The sequence below is a fragment of the Zosterops lateralis genome (assembly GCF_965231275.1).
Source record: "Zosterops lateralis genome assembly, chromosome: 5".
Lineage (NCBI taxonomy): Eukaryota > Metazoa > Chordata > Aves > Passeriformes > Zosteropidae > Zosterops > Zosterops lateralis.
The window spans coordinates 52515976-52532814 of record NC_139766.1 but is presented as its reverse complement, the minus strand read 5'-3'; the positions used below and the strand labels follow the sequence as shown (position 1 = coordinate 52532814).

General features: G+C 39.0%; 1 protein-coding gene across 3 annotated transcripts in view; it reads left to right on the top strand.

Annotated features, from left to right (window-relative positions):
- The window catches only part of SMARCAD1 (SNF2 related chromatin remodeling ATPase with DExD box 1), a 42657-nt gene that overhangs the window by 9015 nt on the left and 16803 nt on the right, over positions 1-16839 (top strand). For all 3 annotated transcript variants that reach the window (XM_083861535.1, XM_083861536.1, XM_083861534.1), the window contains exons 4-10: positions 575-746; positions 2628-2802; positions 5836-5896; positions 10388-10476; positions 11910-11999; positions 12615-12699; positions 14159-14550. In XM_083861535.1, coding sequence (XP_083717661.1) covers positions 575-746; positions 2628-2802; positions 5836-5896; positions 10388-10476; positions 11910-11999; positions 12615-12699; positions 14159-14550 — 1064 coding nt within the window. The remainder of the gene's footprint in view (positions 1-574; positions 747-2627; positions 2803-5835; positions 5897-10387; positions 10477-11909; positions 12000-12614; positions 12700-14158; positions 14551-16839) is intronic.

Genomic DNA, 16839 nt, shown 5'->3' with positions numbered 1-16839 from the left:
CGCAGTTTCATGTGTCAGCAAATAACTTCTAGGGTTTATCTTTTTTCCCCCGTTCATTCAGTGCTGCCACAGTGAGTTATTTTAAATTTATTTTCCACAAGATTTCTTTCACACAGAAGATGCTCTCTGCAGCTGTCATGTTCTCTACTCTGTGCATCAATTTTTCTCTCTTCATAGAGGAAAGAGAGAAATATGCCTATGTTTCTATTCATCTGTATCTATCAGCCTGGAAAGTAGTTCAGAGGACTTTACTCATTATTCATTTATCTAAAAATAAGTATTTATTTATTTATTTGTAAGTAGTTATTAACCTAAATACATATTCTCTTAAACTTCGTAGTATAAAAATCGTTTGATTGATATAAGAGGGCTGAAGATCCTCTGCCAGGTAAGTTCCCACCTTAAGGAATAAGGCTTACAGGAATTTTCTATGCATGAGAATGTGAGTTCTGTTTAACTGGCTGTTGTGTCTCTGAAAGAAATCACAGCTACCTGATGCTCTAAGTACAAATAAATATTTGAAGTCGTAAGTCATTGTTTCCTCTTTTTTCTTCCATTGAAATGGCTTGCACAGAGTATTCCACTGTCCCAGAAACTCCTGAAGCTCAGAGGACAAGGAAAGAGTCTTATTTCAAGCGGCATCGAGGGGTGCAGTTCTTTGATGTGTCTGACAGTGAGGATGAGGAGCCAAGAAACGTCAGTGCTGCCGAAGAATCCCAGGCTCCGAGAGGAGAGGCGATCGTAATGTACGCTCTGAGCCCGCTGTCTGTTGTGTCTCTGCACCCTCCTGGGCTGCTCTGAGTTGAAACACTGAACTGAAAATCAGAGCCTATGTTTGGTTCTGGTTTACTCCTTTGGGATTCAGCTGCTCCTAACTAAGCTTTACTGGTTTTTCAAGGAAGAGGTATCCAGCTAAAACATATTCTCAGAGGGAGGAGTTCTGTGATGTTGAAATGTGTGATGTTTGTTCATTCACACATTTGTGCCTTTGCCCTTCTGAAATACTTCTAGTGCAGCTTGAAAACTTTACCGTAAAGCACTTGCTTTACTAATTTTAAACTGTTGGAGTTGATATTTTTTTGTATGTGCAACTATATTTGACAACAAAGCAAATAGAGCTTCAATGTGTAATATGAGTACTGAGGTAAACTAAAGTATGAGTTGTGCAATGTATTTCCTATGCATAGTGAAAACTATTTCATTCCTAAGTGATTTGGAAAATTATGTTTTTGAATGTGCTGGGAGGGAGGAGTCACTGCAGGAGTCACGTATGTGTGTGCTAAAAAGGCAGTGTTGAGAGAACAGGTAAGACAAGATGTGCAGCCATTTGGAACAGTTTAAATGAACCCCTACTAGTTATATGTCTGTGTGGTAATTGTGCCCTCTAGATGTTCTTGTGCTAAGCAAAATAAGATGGCTTAACCTGCTTTTTTGATAGTCTAGTTGAATTAATGGACGGAAAACTTTTGTGGGAATTGCAGCCTTAACAGATGTAGTCTCTTGTCAGGTTTGCACAGAGCACGGAGTTACTGGGGCTTTACAGCAGAAGTGAAATAATGCATTTTCCTGCTGCTGTTACCTGAAATTCTGATGTTGTGTTGTTTGGGGTTTTTTTAGTGTTTCCTCCTCTAAAGTTTCAACTTAAGGCAGCTACTTGAAAAGGAGGAAAAAAACCCTAGCACTTACAAGTGAGCTCCTGCTTCTGCCTGTGATTTAAGTTGTAGATTGTGCAAGGAGACAGAGGTGGCCAGCTGGTTGCATGCATCAAATTGGTTTGTATGCAGTGCTGTGTTAATGTAGTTACTCTGCTTCTGGGATCAATCCCACCTGGAAGCAGTTCAGGTGGTTTTGTACCTTGTGGAGCTGATGCTGATAAGGCACGCAGGATGCAACTTGCAGGCCCACTGCTTGCTATTCCTATAGTGTGTTGTGATTTGTGGGAGTGAGAGGTGGACAGCAAGGTGACTCCTGGTGGGACTGGTGAACATGAGGCTACGTTCTCTTGTATTCCTCAGTATTCCCGTGTAGCCACCAGGCACCTCAGTGCCTGACACTTTGTCCCAGTGTGCTGGCTCCGGTGCTGATTGATGTGTACCGAGCCCGCGGAGTTGTCTCACAAGTGACTGTTCTGGTCGAGCTAACAAACAAATGGAGAGTGTGGCAGGAGTTAGCTGAGATCTGTCCAGGCTTAGGAGCTCTGGCTTGTGCTGAATTCTGGCTTTGCATAGAATCAGTCAATTCAGTGTCTGCATTGTGCATTTTAGCGCACGTTACCTAGTTTGGGGGGGGGTTGGGTTTTTTTTGGTGTTTACTTCCTTTTTGCAGAGTATCCTAGCTTCCCTTGTTCTGAACAAGGTACAGAACAGAAAGCACAAAGTTTAGAGTAGAAAAGACATCTTTCCTAAAGAAAGTGTGCCACAAGTTTTGTTGCCAGGGAGTCACTGTCTGGACTCTGTTGGAAAAAAGCAGAATCTAACATATACAAGTTGCTTCAGTGTTACTAAATGCATCTAAATGCATTTTGTGCAATCTTGGTGGATTTTGTTTACAGTAGTGTTCTGGTAGAGTAAAACATTTATAAGCAAAAATAAATGTTAATTCTTTTTTTCTTCTCCCATATACTATAGCTCTGAACCGTCTGATGATGACGACCAGCCTGAAAAGGAAATGCCCAAGCTGGCACTTGTAAATGGTCGGAAGCAGCAGCCAGCTGTGCAGGACAATGTAGAAGATACCAGAGACTCAAAGCTGCGAACAATGAAGGAACGTTTTCCCCAAAGAAGTGACCAAGAATTATTAAAAGTAATAATGCTCAGTTCTTTGATTTATTTTGATGATTATTTTATAGGCAGATTTTCTAAGCTTCTGGCTTCATTACAGGGTACAGTTTTGTGGTGAGTTAATGCTGTCTAGATGCCAGGCGCCCACTAAAGCTGCTCTGTCACTCTGCTTCTCAGCTGGACATGGATCATGATAAAGACATGAAGAAATCGCTCACCAGTTACTGTCATGGGCAAAAGACAATTGACTTGTGGAAAAGATTTAATTTATTACCAGTCAGATCAGAGTAGGGTAATGAGAAATCAACCCAAACCTTAAAACACCTTCCTCCCCACCCCTCTCTTATTTTGGGACTTAACTGTATTTGTGATTTTTCTCTTATCTCCTTCCCCTCCACACCAGTGGTGCCTGGGAATGGGATATATGGGGACTGCAGTCAGTTCATCAGCTCTCCTCAGCAGGAGTACTCCTCACACCCTTCCCTTGTTCCAGAGTTGGATCCCTTTCCATGGCATACAGCCCTTTAGAAACAAGATGCTCCATTGTGGGTCCCTTCCACGGGGTGACCAGTCCTGCCAGCAAACCTGCTGCAGTGTGGGCCCTTCTCTCTCCATGGGTCCTGCCAGGATTCTGCTTAAAGGGGGGCTTCCCGCACTGTCACAGCCTCCTTTGGACATGCACCTGCTCTGCTGTGCTGTTCTCCATGGGCTGCAGGTGGATTTCTGCTCCACCTTTTAACTCCATGGGCTGCAGGGGCACAGCTGCCTCAACATGGGCTTCATCATGGCCTGCAGAGGAATCTCTGCTCCAGTGGCTGGAGCACCTGCAGCCCCATCCTCACTGATCTTGGTGTCTGCAGGGTTGTTTTTCTCTCATGAATTCTCCTTCCTCTCTCCTGCTGCAGGTGTGTTGTTCCTCCCCATTTCCCTACTCCCCTTCCTTCTTAACTACTGCTGCCCCTGTCACTAGTGGACTTGGCCTTGGCCAGCAGCAGGACTGTCTTGGAGCTGACTGGTACTGGCTCTTCTTGGATGTGAGGGAAGCTTCTGGTGGCTTCTCACAGAAGCCACCTGTGTAGCCCCTGCCACTGTCAAACCTGGCCATGCAAACACAGTGCAGCTGTTAATTGTTGTTTTGTTAATACCAAATGAGTGAAAGTAACATTTTAGAGGAAGTGCAGCTGTGTAACATTTCCACATACTTGGAAACTTGGATATCTATAAAAATGAATATAGATACACACTTCAAATAAACACCTTTAGGTAGGTTCGACAACAGTGAACTCTAGTATATGGAAAATTTTTCAGGTATTACTTTGTTGTGACATTTAAGCTTAATTATGGCTGTCTCAGTTGATAACTGGTTATCAGTTGATGACTGCTGTTGTTGAAATGAGCTAACTGATGAAATGCAGAATGAGTGAAATCACTGCCATCTTCCAGTAGATGAAACACTGTGCAGGCTCGTGTTCATGACATTTAATATGCAAAGACTTCAGTACTTCCACTGAGGAAAAGGGTGAGTTTGAACTTACGGTAATGCATTCTGATTATGCTGACATGTGAACGTGAGAACTCTTGGCCATTGTCCAGTGTACAATACAAATCCACAGGTAACTCCTTGCAAGTGAGATATGGTAGCTCATTATAGTAAAATACCTTTGGTACAGTACAAAGTGTTTTAGCAAGGTTGTTTTTCAATGCTAATATGTAACTAGGTTTTCACTAGCTTGAATTTATAAAGCTGTATGCATTTAAATTAATCTGTAGAGCTTCCTGTTTGTTGAAATGGCATTGAAGAAATACAGACATTTTACTGGTGCTCCTTGCTGGATGTTTTGCTTCCAGTGGATCAAGCTTTATCCTTAGACTCCCTTTATTTTGAGGAGAACAAAAGGGTTGCAAGTAGCAATTTTTGAAATTTTCTCTTGAACATTGTAATTAAAATTTGTTGTGTGTGTCCAGAGTGTATCTTCTACAGTTTTTGGCTGCATAGAATTTATTTGATTTGAAGACTGAGAGAAGTTCATTGTAGCTTAGTAACTTGCTAGAAATGCTATGTGGTGTGTCTAACTGCTGCTTTGCAATTTACCTACTGAGCAGCATGTGAGGCTGATGGCATTTGTTTTCAGGAGAATGCAAGATAGCTCCTGTATCAGCAGAACTTTGTAGAAAATGGAAGCTGTGCAGATTTTTTTCTGCAGTTACATAGCTGCAACATTTTTGAAGGAGGGCAGAGGAATATCAAGCAAATCTGTTGTTCCTTCATGAAGGATCTGGAGCAGGCTGTCCTGACAAACTTGACACAACTGATGAGGCTATTAAGGAAAAAAAGCATGAGTCTTTTAAAAAGGAAATTGTACCATTGTAGCAAAATTGTAAGATGATGTTTCCAAATGTGGACTAATACTTGGGAATCAGGATTCCTCATAACTTCATTTTTTCGGTGGGTTTTTTTTTTCATATTTGTAACATTTAGGCCATTTGCTTCTGTTGCTGTTACCTCACTTGAAGAAAACCTTCTAAAAGTCTCAACATGCAGTCTGTAAAACAGATCTATGTTGAGATTACATATGGATGGAGAAGCAATCCAGGACTGCAAGGATGTATTGATAAACCTTGAGGCACATGATACATCTCATGCACTTACAGGAAATGGACCAATGCATCACAATAGTATTCAGATACTTTATGAGTTAGTAAGTTAGATGGTTTTATTATTTTGTTTTGTGATAGTAGCATTGAATAGTCTTTTGAAAAAAGTTTCTTAGTTAATATGCAGGGTATGTTTGTGAAATAGGAAAGAAATCGATAATAAATGATATTGTATTCAAGATGTTTCCAGTATGTGTTTTAAAGTGTTTCTAAATACAGCTTATGTGATCAGTCCAGCTAATTTGATACCTCTTGTTTTTGTGCTTGGATTTTATAATATATGTATATTTGGAGAGTTTTTTAAGTGTTTTTCAGTCACAGCTGATCCAGCATTGTCTTCCTCTGTTCAACTGGATTAAATTTCTCCACTTAGCAGTTGCTTTTTTTGTTTGTTTTGCAGCTGATAGAATCAGCATGCACAATGGATGAAGCAGTAGCTGCTGGTTTGAAGCTCAATAAAGGTATGTTTAACAAAAAACTCCACAAAACAAAAAACCCTAAACTTTAGAAGCTGTAGCTAATTCAATTAAATTGTTTGGGAGGTATTTAAAAAGTGGTAAAGCTTCTGATAAAACTTACAGTACTGTTTGTTAATTGTAATAACATAAAATTGAATTTACAGGCTTGGCAGGGAGAAAGAGGAAAAGAGGATGTGGAGCAAAAATCTGTAAATAAAACCGGAAAGGGGAATTTGTTGCATGAAGCTCAGGACTGTTTTGCTTGTGGGTTCTTAAATGATTCTGTTCTTGCTCGTTCTTTCTTTGTTCAGAACTTGAGACAAATTGTGAGGGGTTAGCGGAAGTAATCCTAAATGTTCTAGGTGAGCAGTCTGGTAGTATGGAAAAATACACAGCCCATGTAATCATTAATAAGTAGGTATTGTTTGTATCAAAGCCTGTCACAGGTTTTTGTTCAGGTTGTTTTCAAGACCTGCTTGTAATTCTGAATAAGAACTGTTAGTCTTAAACACTGGACAGATCCCCCTGGTTCTCTAGCAAAACATAACTCAAACCATGCTTTTGAGCCCTCAGAGGTTAGAGGTGTCTGTTTTGCATCTCAATTTATGCAGTCTCATACTGTTACCAAAACAAGAAAGCAAAACAAAAAACCCAACGCATTTTGGGGGAGTGTGTTGTGTTAGATGTGTAAGAGGGTCGTAATTCTTGGTTGACATCACCCAAGTCCAGGGTTAAGTTCTGTCTTATATTTTTGATTTGTTGGAGTTGGTCAGGGAAGAGTGGAATGTTGATAGTATAGAAAGCAGATCAACCATCTGTTTACAGTTCAGTTGTCCAAGGTTTTCCTGAGGGATCTTCATGGAAATGATGGAAAAAGCTATTTATGATCACTCTTGATTATTTAGTTGTTCTGAGTAGTTAATGCATCTTTTCGTGCAGGATCCTATGGATTTGGAGCAATATGTTCAGGATGAAGTGTATGCTGAGGGAGAACTGTTATTTCTAAAGTACTCTTGTTTTTAAAGTACAAAATTTTTTGCTTGTTTAATTCCCCCTGTTGTACTTACTGTATTTTCATTTTCTTATTTTCATATAAAAGTGTAAAGATTTTTAACAATTTCCAAGAAGCTTTAAGAACATTCAGGCTAATTTGAGTGAAGGGTTTGTGTTGAGCTTTTATGTTGTGTTGTTTGATGGGATTTTGTTAATCAACCAAACCATTTTGTGTTTATCACTCTGTGTGTGGTCAGTTTCTATAGATGGAAATTCTTGGATACTGGCAATAGGAAACAAGGCTTGCTTTTTTGAGAAATACAGTGAGTGCTGCTGTTCCTGAACGACTGATTACTTTTCAAGGGTTTTGATAACTATTAATCCAATTTAAGCTACTATATATCCTTTAACTTTGTTGGAGCTCACTGTGTTTGAACTAAATCACTTTGATTTCTGGTATGTAGGCCCTGCCTTTTGGCCATTTTTGTGTTGATTTAAGAATGTTGTTTTGCATCCTTTTAATATGAGCCACAGAAAAGTCTTCTTGGCAGCAAAATTCTCACTAATCACAGCTGTTGTATAAAATATTTAGTTAGGAGTAAGCATGCCTGACAGTGATGGTATAAATCACCTCATTTTGGACGCATTTTTTAAAAATGGAGACATTACTGAACATCTGCTTTAACTGTGTCAATTTCAGATATGCTTTACTTGTTGTGAAATGTTGACTGTGTGAGAGGTCAAGGCAAGATACAGTTTTGCTAAGCACAGCTTTGTGAAGAAAGTGTGACCACAATACCCTTGAGTTTTTCTGTCCTTTCAAAATGAGAAAAAAATTGTGTTTATAGCTTGAATTCAGTAGTTGTATGGAGCTAAAACAAGAAACAGTGCAGATTTTTTTAAAGGTATAGAGATTAGATGTGACGCACTGAAAATATGTGTCTAAGATATGAAGTTGTAGTGTTTGTGTTTTGGTTTTGGTGGTGTTTTCCGATCATCTTTAAAACCACAAAAGTGGTGGGTGTGCTTCTGAACTGAAGCCTCATGTAAATCTGTCTGGTATTTGCTGCTTTTTGAGCAGTCAGAAATTACTGTTTTCTTTTGTCATGATGAGGGAACTCACAGTAATAAAAGGGGGGTTTTTTTTGTTAGAGGTAGCAGCAAGTAACAGGGGAAATAATTACAGATGCTCCTCTAAAGTCTGAGACCTTGGAGCTGCTTTTCTCATTACCCATTAGTTTTAAAATTTATGGGGAGAACAAGAATTCCTCTGGAAGGCCTAGTGTGCCCTGCCTGCACTCCAAGGATTCCTATCTAACAGTAAAAAGTTTCTTCATCCCTTCAGCTGTATACTCCCTTAGCACAGGAAGGAAAAATTAAGTGTACTTTGCAAAGTGGATGTCTTCAGAAAGTTGGGATTTTTTTTGTCATGTGCAAATATGGTGGGTTTCCAAAGACCACTAGTGGACTTTTAAATCTGTGTTTCTAGGTTCCTGAGACCATGGTTTTCCAGATCCTTTGTTTCAGTTCAATTACCTCTAAAATTGCTCATGATGGGGCTCAGCCCATGACCTAAAAGCAGGAAAATCTTTGAAATACTCATATCCATCCCATGTATTTTTTTAGGGCAAATAAGTTTGCAGGGTCACTGTTCACATTCAAAATTATCCATCCTGAACACAATTTAGCTTAAAAAATAATAACACGAGGCCTCCAATGACTTAGTGCTTGACCCAGCAGCAGCCTGGCAGCTCCTAATTTGAATATCAAGACAATCACACTTTTCTCAGACTTAAGCGAGTAGCAAGTATTTTCCTGGCAATATTGTTTAAATTAGGTCTTGGGCAGAAAGGTCAAGGTCTGAATGCTGAAGGAGAGCCTCCACTGGCACATGCTCTGCATGCTTTGATCTGTGCCTCTTGTATTTATTGTGGCTTTCCTGTACAAGAAAGATGGAGAGGGACTATTTACAAGAGCATGTAGTGACAGAAAAAGGGGGAATGGCTTCAAATTGAGAGAGTAGGTTTAGATAGAAATCAGGAAGAAATCCTTTATTGTAAGGGTGGGGAGGGCACTGGACCAGAGAAGCTGTGGATGCCCCATCTTTGGAAATGTTCAAGGCTGGGTTGGATGGGGCTCTGAGCAATCTGATCTAGTGAAAGGTGTCCCTGACTACAGCAGGGCTTTGGAACAAAGTATCTCTTAATGTCCCTTCCAACCCAAACAATTCTATGATTCTATGATATTTTTACCTAAATATATAAAAACATATAGACTTTGAAAAAAAATCTTAACAATGTCTTCTGGTATCTCTTACTATATATTTAGGATACAGTATAAGGAAGAGTTGCTAGTACTTTGCTGTTCTTTGGGATGCTTTAGTAATTTATTTTTTTCAATATTTATCTGCCACTTCTCTGATGAAGTCAGATTGAATGACTATAGCAGGAAATTTATTTGGCAGTATTTCCACACAAAGTGTCTTCTTGTACAAAAATTTGGCTACTTAGTGTTCCAGAGTTAAAACTATTTTGATCATCCAGACAGTCTTCTGGATGGGAAAGCAAATGTGCTTTTTGTATGTGTGTGTTCTTATTCACTGGTCTCCCAGGGCAGGCTGGGAGGAGAGGTTGGCCAGAGATGCTGGTATCAGACACCAAAGCTCTGCAGGCCCTTACTGTTCTAGAGAAGATTTAATTTCCAGTACTATTTCAGATCATGGACTAGGAATTTTTCCCAATAATTTTTTCTGGTAGTGCTGCTTCAAGCCAAGCTGGCATGCAGAAATACTGCTAACATGTTCTTGCCTTCATTAGCCGTGCACAGCAGCAGTCTGGAAGTGCACCTGGCTGGGCAGGCCTTCATGCAGAGATGATAATCTCTTGATTATCACCAGGGCCCAAAGATAGTCAGAAAGTTATGGCTCATGTAGACTGTTTGTAAGTGATAAGGTTATCACAGACTTAATATGCATAGTTTTCTTTGAAACATCTGGATTTAATGTTGAGAAGCATTTGGTAGATGCTCTGGTGTGCACCTGAGCCAGAAATCAGTCATCAGCACTTCTAGATTGGCAGTGATGTACGTATTCCATCACACAGATGGGATTCAGCCTGGAAGAAATACCAGCTTGAATAAAACCAGACACAGATACACCTTGATGCAACTTGTGTGTAATAACATGTGGCAATTATTAAAAAAGAAGAGTAAAATGCTATTTCAGTTGTTATATTTGAGAGGTAATTACCTGATTATTTGCCAGAGTGCTGAAGATAACTTAGAGGTAAATAAACATATACCTTCAAGCAGCTTTGCTTCAAGTTTCAGTGTATCTGTGGTCTGTAGTAGGAAACTCTTAGGGAGACTGGTAAACATTGTGTGGGTAACAAGCATCTACTACACTGTTGTAATTAAAATACCCTACTGTTTTGGGGTGAAACTTAATGAAAGGAAACTTAATGAAAGGAACTCATTCTTCTTTTCCATGTCAATTTTTTTAAGCTGCGTCTGGTAAAAGGAAACTGACAGATTCTCCCACAAACTGCAAAACTAAAAATGAGCGAGTTGCAAAAAAGTCAAAATCTAGTTATGTAAGTACTGTGCTTTTCTCTTTGTGCATTGTAAAATAAATGGAATTACCTGACTTGGTCAGTGACAGTGGTGTGTTTTATCAGAAAATTAAGTCAAATCAGATCTTGCCATCTGGATGAGTGGTTTTTTTTTGTTTGTTTTGGTTTGGTTTTTTGTTTGTTTGTTTGTTTTTTGTTTTGGTTTTTTTTGTGGTTTTTTTTGTTTGGTTGGTTGGTTTTTTGTTGTTTTTGTTTTTGTTGTTGGTTGTTGTTGTTGTTGTTGTTGTTGTTGTTGTTGTTGACATTCTGAATAGGATTACCTGCTTTGTTCTTTAGTGCTTGTGGATTTGTATCACACCAGCCAGTTCACTGCTTTGGTGGAAGTAGTTGATGGCAGGTAGCAGCGTGTGAGGCTCTGAGTGCCGTTCAGGTTTTGCAAATATCAGTGGGAATTACAGGCTCTGGATCACTTTTCCTTCTCAGGTCATTCTTTGTATTTCCTCAAGCACATGAAGTTAGCATCTTTTGCTATATCTACTGCTGTTCTTTTTCATAGATGTTGCAGAGGATTTTTTGCTTAGTCTTGCTTTTATTTGTGGTTCTTATCACCAGAGCATATTTGGGCAGCTCTTCTATGGACTGGAGCTGCTCTCTTAGTGGCACTGTAGATTCACTGAGGAAAGAAATAATGTTCTCTGTTATTCAGAGTGCCTCTGGGTGATGTAGTTTGTGCTCCTTCAGCAAAGTAAATGTTGATCCAGCCTGTTGGTATCTCTGCGGTAGACAAGTAGTTCTGTAACCACTTTGCATTCAAAGCTCTAGGAGAAAGGTCATGTAGTTCTCCACAAAGCAGAGCAGCTTGTGGCCCATGGAAGTTTTGGCACTTGTTAACTTCCATTTTGCAAGCTGGTAGTAGCTGTTCGTGAAGCTGTTGATGAAAAGTCTTACCAGTTTTTGATGTGACTCCATGATGCTATGACATAACATTTGTGGATTTTTTTACCCGTAAATCTTAATATAAACACACCATTTGACATGTTTGTGGGCTGTGGTGGGTTAAACACTGCATGCTTAATCAGTGAATCTGATCATCAACCTTGACATCTTCTGCCTTAAATATCATCCAGAATTGCTAATAACTTTTGATTTTAAAGCAAAATAAACGAGTCAGTTCTAAATTATTTATATTTTGGTATATAACTTTGCACTGTATATGCTTATCAAGTAAAAAGTCAGAGCTTTTCATGACTGAAGACATGTTCTGTGTTTGTGAAACTTTTGGTCTCTCTTTGATCATTGACTGTGTATGAGGAATCACTTCAGCTTGAATTTGTCTTAAGTGCTTTTGTCATTTAGAGTAGCTCTTTAAGGATAAATAATACTGATGAGATTTTCTTCTGTTTCTGTAGTTGTAATTACTATTAAACCTCATAGGTGTCTTTTTTTTAACATAGCTGGATGAATCAGAACCCAAAAGACAATGGGAGAGGCAAGAGATGCTTGTGAAGAGGTTGCAAAGTACATTCCCTGGATTGGATAAGGAGGTGAGCTGATGTCTCCCTATGGCACATCAGGCTTTGAGTTCTTAAGAAAGCTGCAGCTGTTGATAGTCCATATGAAAGTCCTTATACTGACAGCACTTTTGGAAAGAGCCCAGCGTAGGAAGGCTTTTGCTGTTCCTGCCTTTAGATGTAGCTTGTCCTGAACTGAGAGCTGTGGGATGTGCTTAGGACTACATGAACTTCTTCCTACATTTCTGGCCCTATGACAAACATAGCATAGTCAAATTTGATGACTTATTGTAAAAATGCAAGGGGAAATGATCCCTCCCTTTCTCACTCTTCTCCCCATGACTGCTGTATATATTTTGTATTACTTTAGTACCTGATGGTCCTCAGCAACTGCTTGAGCCCTTTCAGTACTGTGCTTGAAATTGTTGGAAGCAAAGCTTGTTCATGTGTGTTCTTACACTTTTGAAAAGTGGAGTGCAGCTCTGACTAAACTGAGTGTACAAAGAAACTGAAGGGTTTTCTCATTTTGATTTCCTTTTATTTCAAATCATCTGATTTACAGGGGTTTTCTTTGCCTGATGTTATTAGGCACAGAAATTTAGTTTGTGCTTATCTCACCACAATGCAAAATGTCTTATTTTTCACTAGGAGCTGAGAGAGGTACTTGAGGAGCACAACTGGGTGTATTATGATGCATTGGAGGCCCTGAAAATATTTGCAGACAATGAGGAAGGTAAAGAAAGATTTATAATTAATTTTATCCAAAGACAAAACAGATTTGTGATGCAAATATTTTTGTATGTCCAGCAATGACAGTCCTGACAGCACCATGCCTGGAAACTTGCACTTATGCATTAAATTAGTATTAGAGGGAGAATAAAAGAAGGAATCTCAATTTTTCTGTATTTTTATTTTTGCTCCCTAACTAGGGATAAATATCTTTGCCCTGCTAATACAGATAGGCGTAAAAAGTTGTAATTACATATGAGTATCTCTTAAAATATATTTTGGTACATGTCAAAGCTGATACCTGCTCCCTTCCTGCTTGTTTAAAAGTTTGTTTTTTAATTGCACTATTTGTAAATTACTGGTTTCTAAACCAGTAATTGCCAATAAATGCATAGGTAACAAGTGATATATGCTATTGTGTCCTTTTAAAATATATTCTAGGAGAGAAACTTACTAGAAACAGGCCTTGAATTATGCAACCCACCTGTAAATACCAGTACTTTAAAGATGGCAGGGAGCAACCCAGTGATTCCAAGTAAATCTGCAAGTTATAACTTAAGTCCTATTTAATGAGTTGATTACTTTTCAGTGTGCTACACAGCTGTCAGATATGTACATGTTTTGCTGTATCAGCTGTTTAAGTGTTCTTGGGATAGGGAAGTGTTCTCAGTTGCATTCTTTACAAGTGGAGAGCTATCAGTGCTCAAGAAGTTGTGTCCTTACTGCTGCTTCGGAGAAGGCACATGTCAGGATTGGGCTCCATCAGCAGCAAACTGGGATTGGGCGGAAGAGAAACTTCTGCATTGCAAGTGCTCTCTTGCAATGAAGGAATCAAAACCCTTACAAGGCACTTCTGAAAATCAGTTGCTTGTGTTGTGTTAAATAACTTTTGTCTTATTTTAAGGCAGCTGAGTTATTTTGGTTGGAGATGGCCTCATTCTTTGAGCTTTTTTAACAAGTGCATGTTTTCATTGTTCCACCCCAAATACTATACTATAATGTATTAAAATGGAAAAAATATGTAATTTTCTTGGTGAAAGAAGGCTTGTTTTCTCAAGTCAGCAGAATTAATATCTCTGCAGTCAGGTGCAGTGGAACCAGTATCTTATCTTAAGGATACATTCAGAGTTCTTAACTGTGTGCTCTTATCTCAGAGCTTCTGCAGCTCACAAATATTACATTATGTTGACATCTCTATTTTAAGATACTTAAAGCCTTCTGCTATTTGAGCATTATACAAATGAGTTTTGATTATCTTATACTCACAGTTGGAGCTATTTACATATTTTATCCAGATTTTCTTTTTTCTTCTCTTAGTAACACCTGCTGTTGAGTTCTTGTGCATTAAATATTAGAACTGTGTTTGACAGATCTGTAGGTTTTATTTTGGAAGAACAAATTGGGTTTTCATCAGCCCCATACCAATATGCATTGACTTGTTGCCTTCTGCGTTGCATGCATAGATATGGAATTTCCTCCCAAAAGGAAAGTTGCTGACTGGACCGAAGCCTCCACTGAGAGCCAAAGACAGGAGAGTAAAGATAAGACGAAGCAGAAAGCTTCTGAGAAAGAGCAGAATGGCTTTCAGAAAAAGGACAAAAGCAAAAGCAGCATTTGGAGTGTAGAAAGAGAAACAGAACATGTGGAGGATGAGTCTGCTTCTGAAGATGGTGGAAGCTCCCTAGATGAGGACTACAGCAGTGGTGATGAAGTGATGGAGGATAGCTACAAAGCAAAAATCCTCAGCTTCCTGCAGGATGCTTCCCTGAGCGAACTGACTCTGATTCCCCAGTGTTCTCAGAAAAAGGCTCAGAAGATAATAGCGCTCCGGCCCTTTAACAGCTGGGAGGCTCTGGTAGGTCTGCATTCTTCCTTTCCTATCCCCAGCCTGCCTAGAGTCAAGGTGGCTTCAGCCTAGGGAGGCTTAGATGGGTGGCCTTATCCTCATTAAGCTAAAATGCTATGTTCCTCCTAAGCCAATAGCATTTCAAATAGTGTCATATGACCTGATTTTGAATGAATTAAGGGGTGATTTTTCTGGAAAACTCAAGCTGATTGGCTGACATTACTGTCACTCACTCTGTAGCCCAGAAAGTTGGTTGATTTCACTGCAGAAGGAGAAATTAGAGCTTTCACTGTGAGAAGGAGGTGTTTGCTAGCCTGTTCTGAGCTCTTGTAGCTGAAAACCCATGCAGGAGGGAAGAACGTGGCAGGACCTTTACTGCAGACACTTGTGTAGCAGCAGCAGCTTCCAGGGTAGCTCCATGATTGAAGAAGCCAGCATGGATATTTTCAGTTTCAGACAAGAAATGGTCGTTCTCTTTTTTTGTTCTTCTTCTTTTGTGCCTTTATTATACTGCAGCTTAGTGTCTAGCATGGTTTTGCTAGCTAAACAATGCAGCCATTTGTAGTGGAGTGAGCTGCTGTGTTTTTATTAATGAAAGGTAAAGCATCAGAAGACTAAGCCACAATCCACCAGGGAAGGGAAAACAGTATCTCTTGGTAAGTGCATTATCTGCTGTCGCTTCATTGTTATTTTCAAATGTTTGCCATGGCTTGTTTATAGACTTCAGATTTCATGCAATTTCAGTTAACTGCAAGTCCTCAGACCTGCTAAAAGCAATGTCTTGGTAAGAAATTTGAAGTCCGTTACAGCAGATTGTCTTGATTTAATTTATTAATGCTTTGGATTTTAAAGCAGCAACTGTGCACAGGCCTTTTTATAGAGTAATTGGTGTTTTTTCATCAGTGTGCATTCTGAACCCCTCCACTAATATATACAAGAACTTCTTCAGTATGTGTAAAGCAATAACATTTATTATTCAGTGCGTGAAATATATTACCACAAAATAGTAAGAGATACAAAACAAAATTTTAAAGAAAATAAAATGATTTTTGTACGTTGAGTTGTAAAGGGAGGGGGGAGACAAGAGGACGATACTTGAAAAAAATACAATCTACTGGTATGCTGCAAAAGAAAATCCGTTTTGCCCCAAGCCTTTGGCTTCTCACAGAACATCTGTCATACAGCTATTACTTTCTAAACTTGTTGGATTTTGTCTGAGCTTAATTCTTTGCAGAAGTATTTGCTACAGGGCTCTTCTTTTCTCAGTGTAAAATATTTTACAGTAAAAAAAGCTGCATGGGCCTGTTTGTGTTCAAAATTTGTCTTTCATGAAGATTGCTGCTGTCAGCAGCCACATGTTTATGTAGTATTGTGAATACTTGCCCAGAGTAGAAGTGGTTTGCAGGAGATTTTAGCAGATGTTTTGTATCAGTGTGGATTTAATTGTTTATAAAGATCCAGTAGCTCAGTAACCCAGCGTTTTTCCTACCGGTTAATAAGGGTGGTCAGAATAATGGAGAGAGCTAATTCAGTTAGAGCATTAAAGAAATTGGCTTAGTTTTAAGATCTCTTTTTACTGTAATGGTATCTTGTGTCACACAATGTGAAGGGCTGCCACATGTTCATTATTAGAATTGAGGAAGATATTAAGACTCTCATTCTGAGATTAAAACTAAAGCCACTTATTTGTAAATTGAATGCTTTATTCCAGGAAAACTTAAACAAGAATGTCTTTTTTTTATTCTAGATGGATATGTATATATTGTAAGTTGGACTAAGCTATTTAATTTCCAAGAGGATTTAAATTAATTTCGTAAGCTCATAAGGTTAATAAGAGCACTTGGAAATACTAACTCTTTGGAGTAAATACTTCAAGTGTTTAACTTCATCTAGTAATGCTTCAAACACATAGAAAATATTTTGTAGACATGGTTCTCAAAATAAATGGAGAGAGCTGAAATTGTCCTTGCTCACAAAGATTAATTCATTTGGCAGTTTAGAAATGCCTAGACTATAGGTCAAGTACATTTTTCAGGAGGATAGTTTTATCCAGTCTTTAGTGCTGGATGTGACTGGCTGGGAGAGCCTCCTCTCAAACACCAGCTCGTATAAAGTGTACTCAGGTGTGTCCTTGGGGCTTTAGGTGTCTGTCTCCTTGGAGAAGTGAACAAGGTCTGCTAGGACTGGTGGCTTCTCTCCAGAATACATTGTGTGCACAGGGAAAGCAGTAGGTAACAAAAGAAATAGGGATGTGTTTTCTGGGAACTCTCTCAGTGCTCATCATATTCACAACCAAAA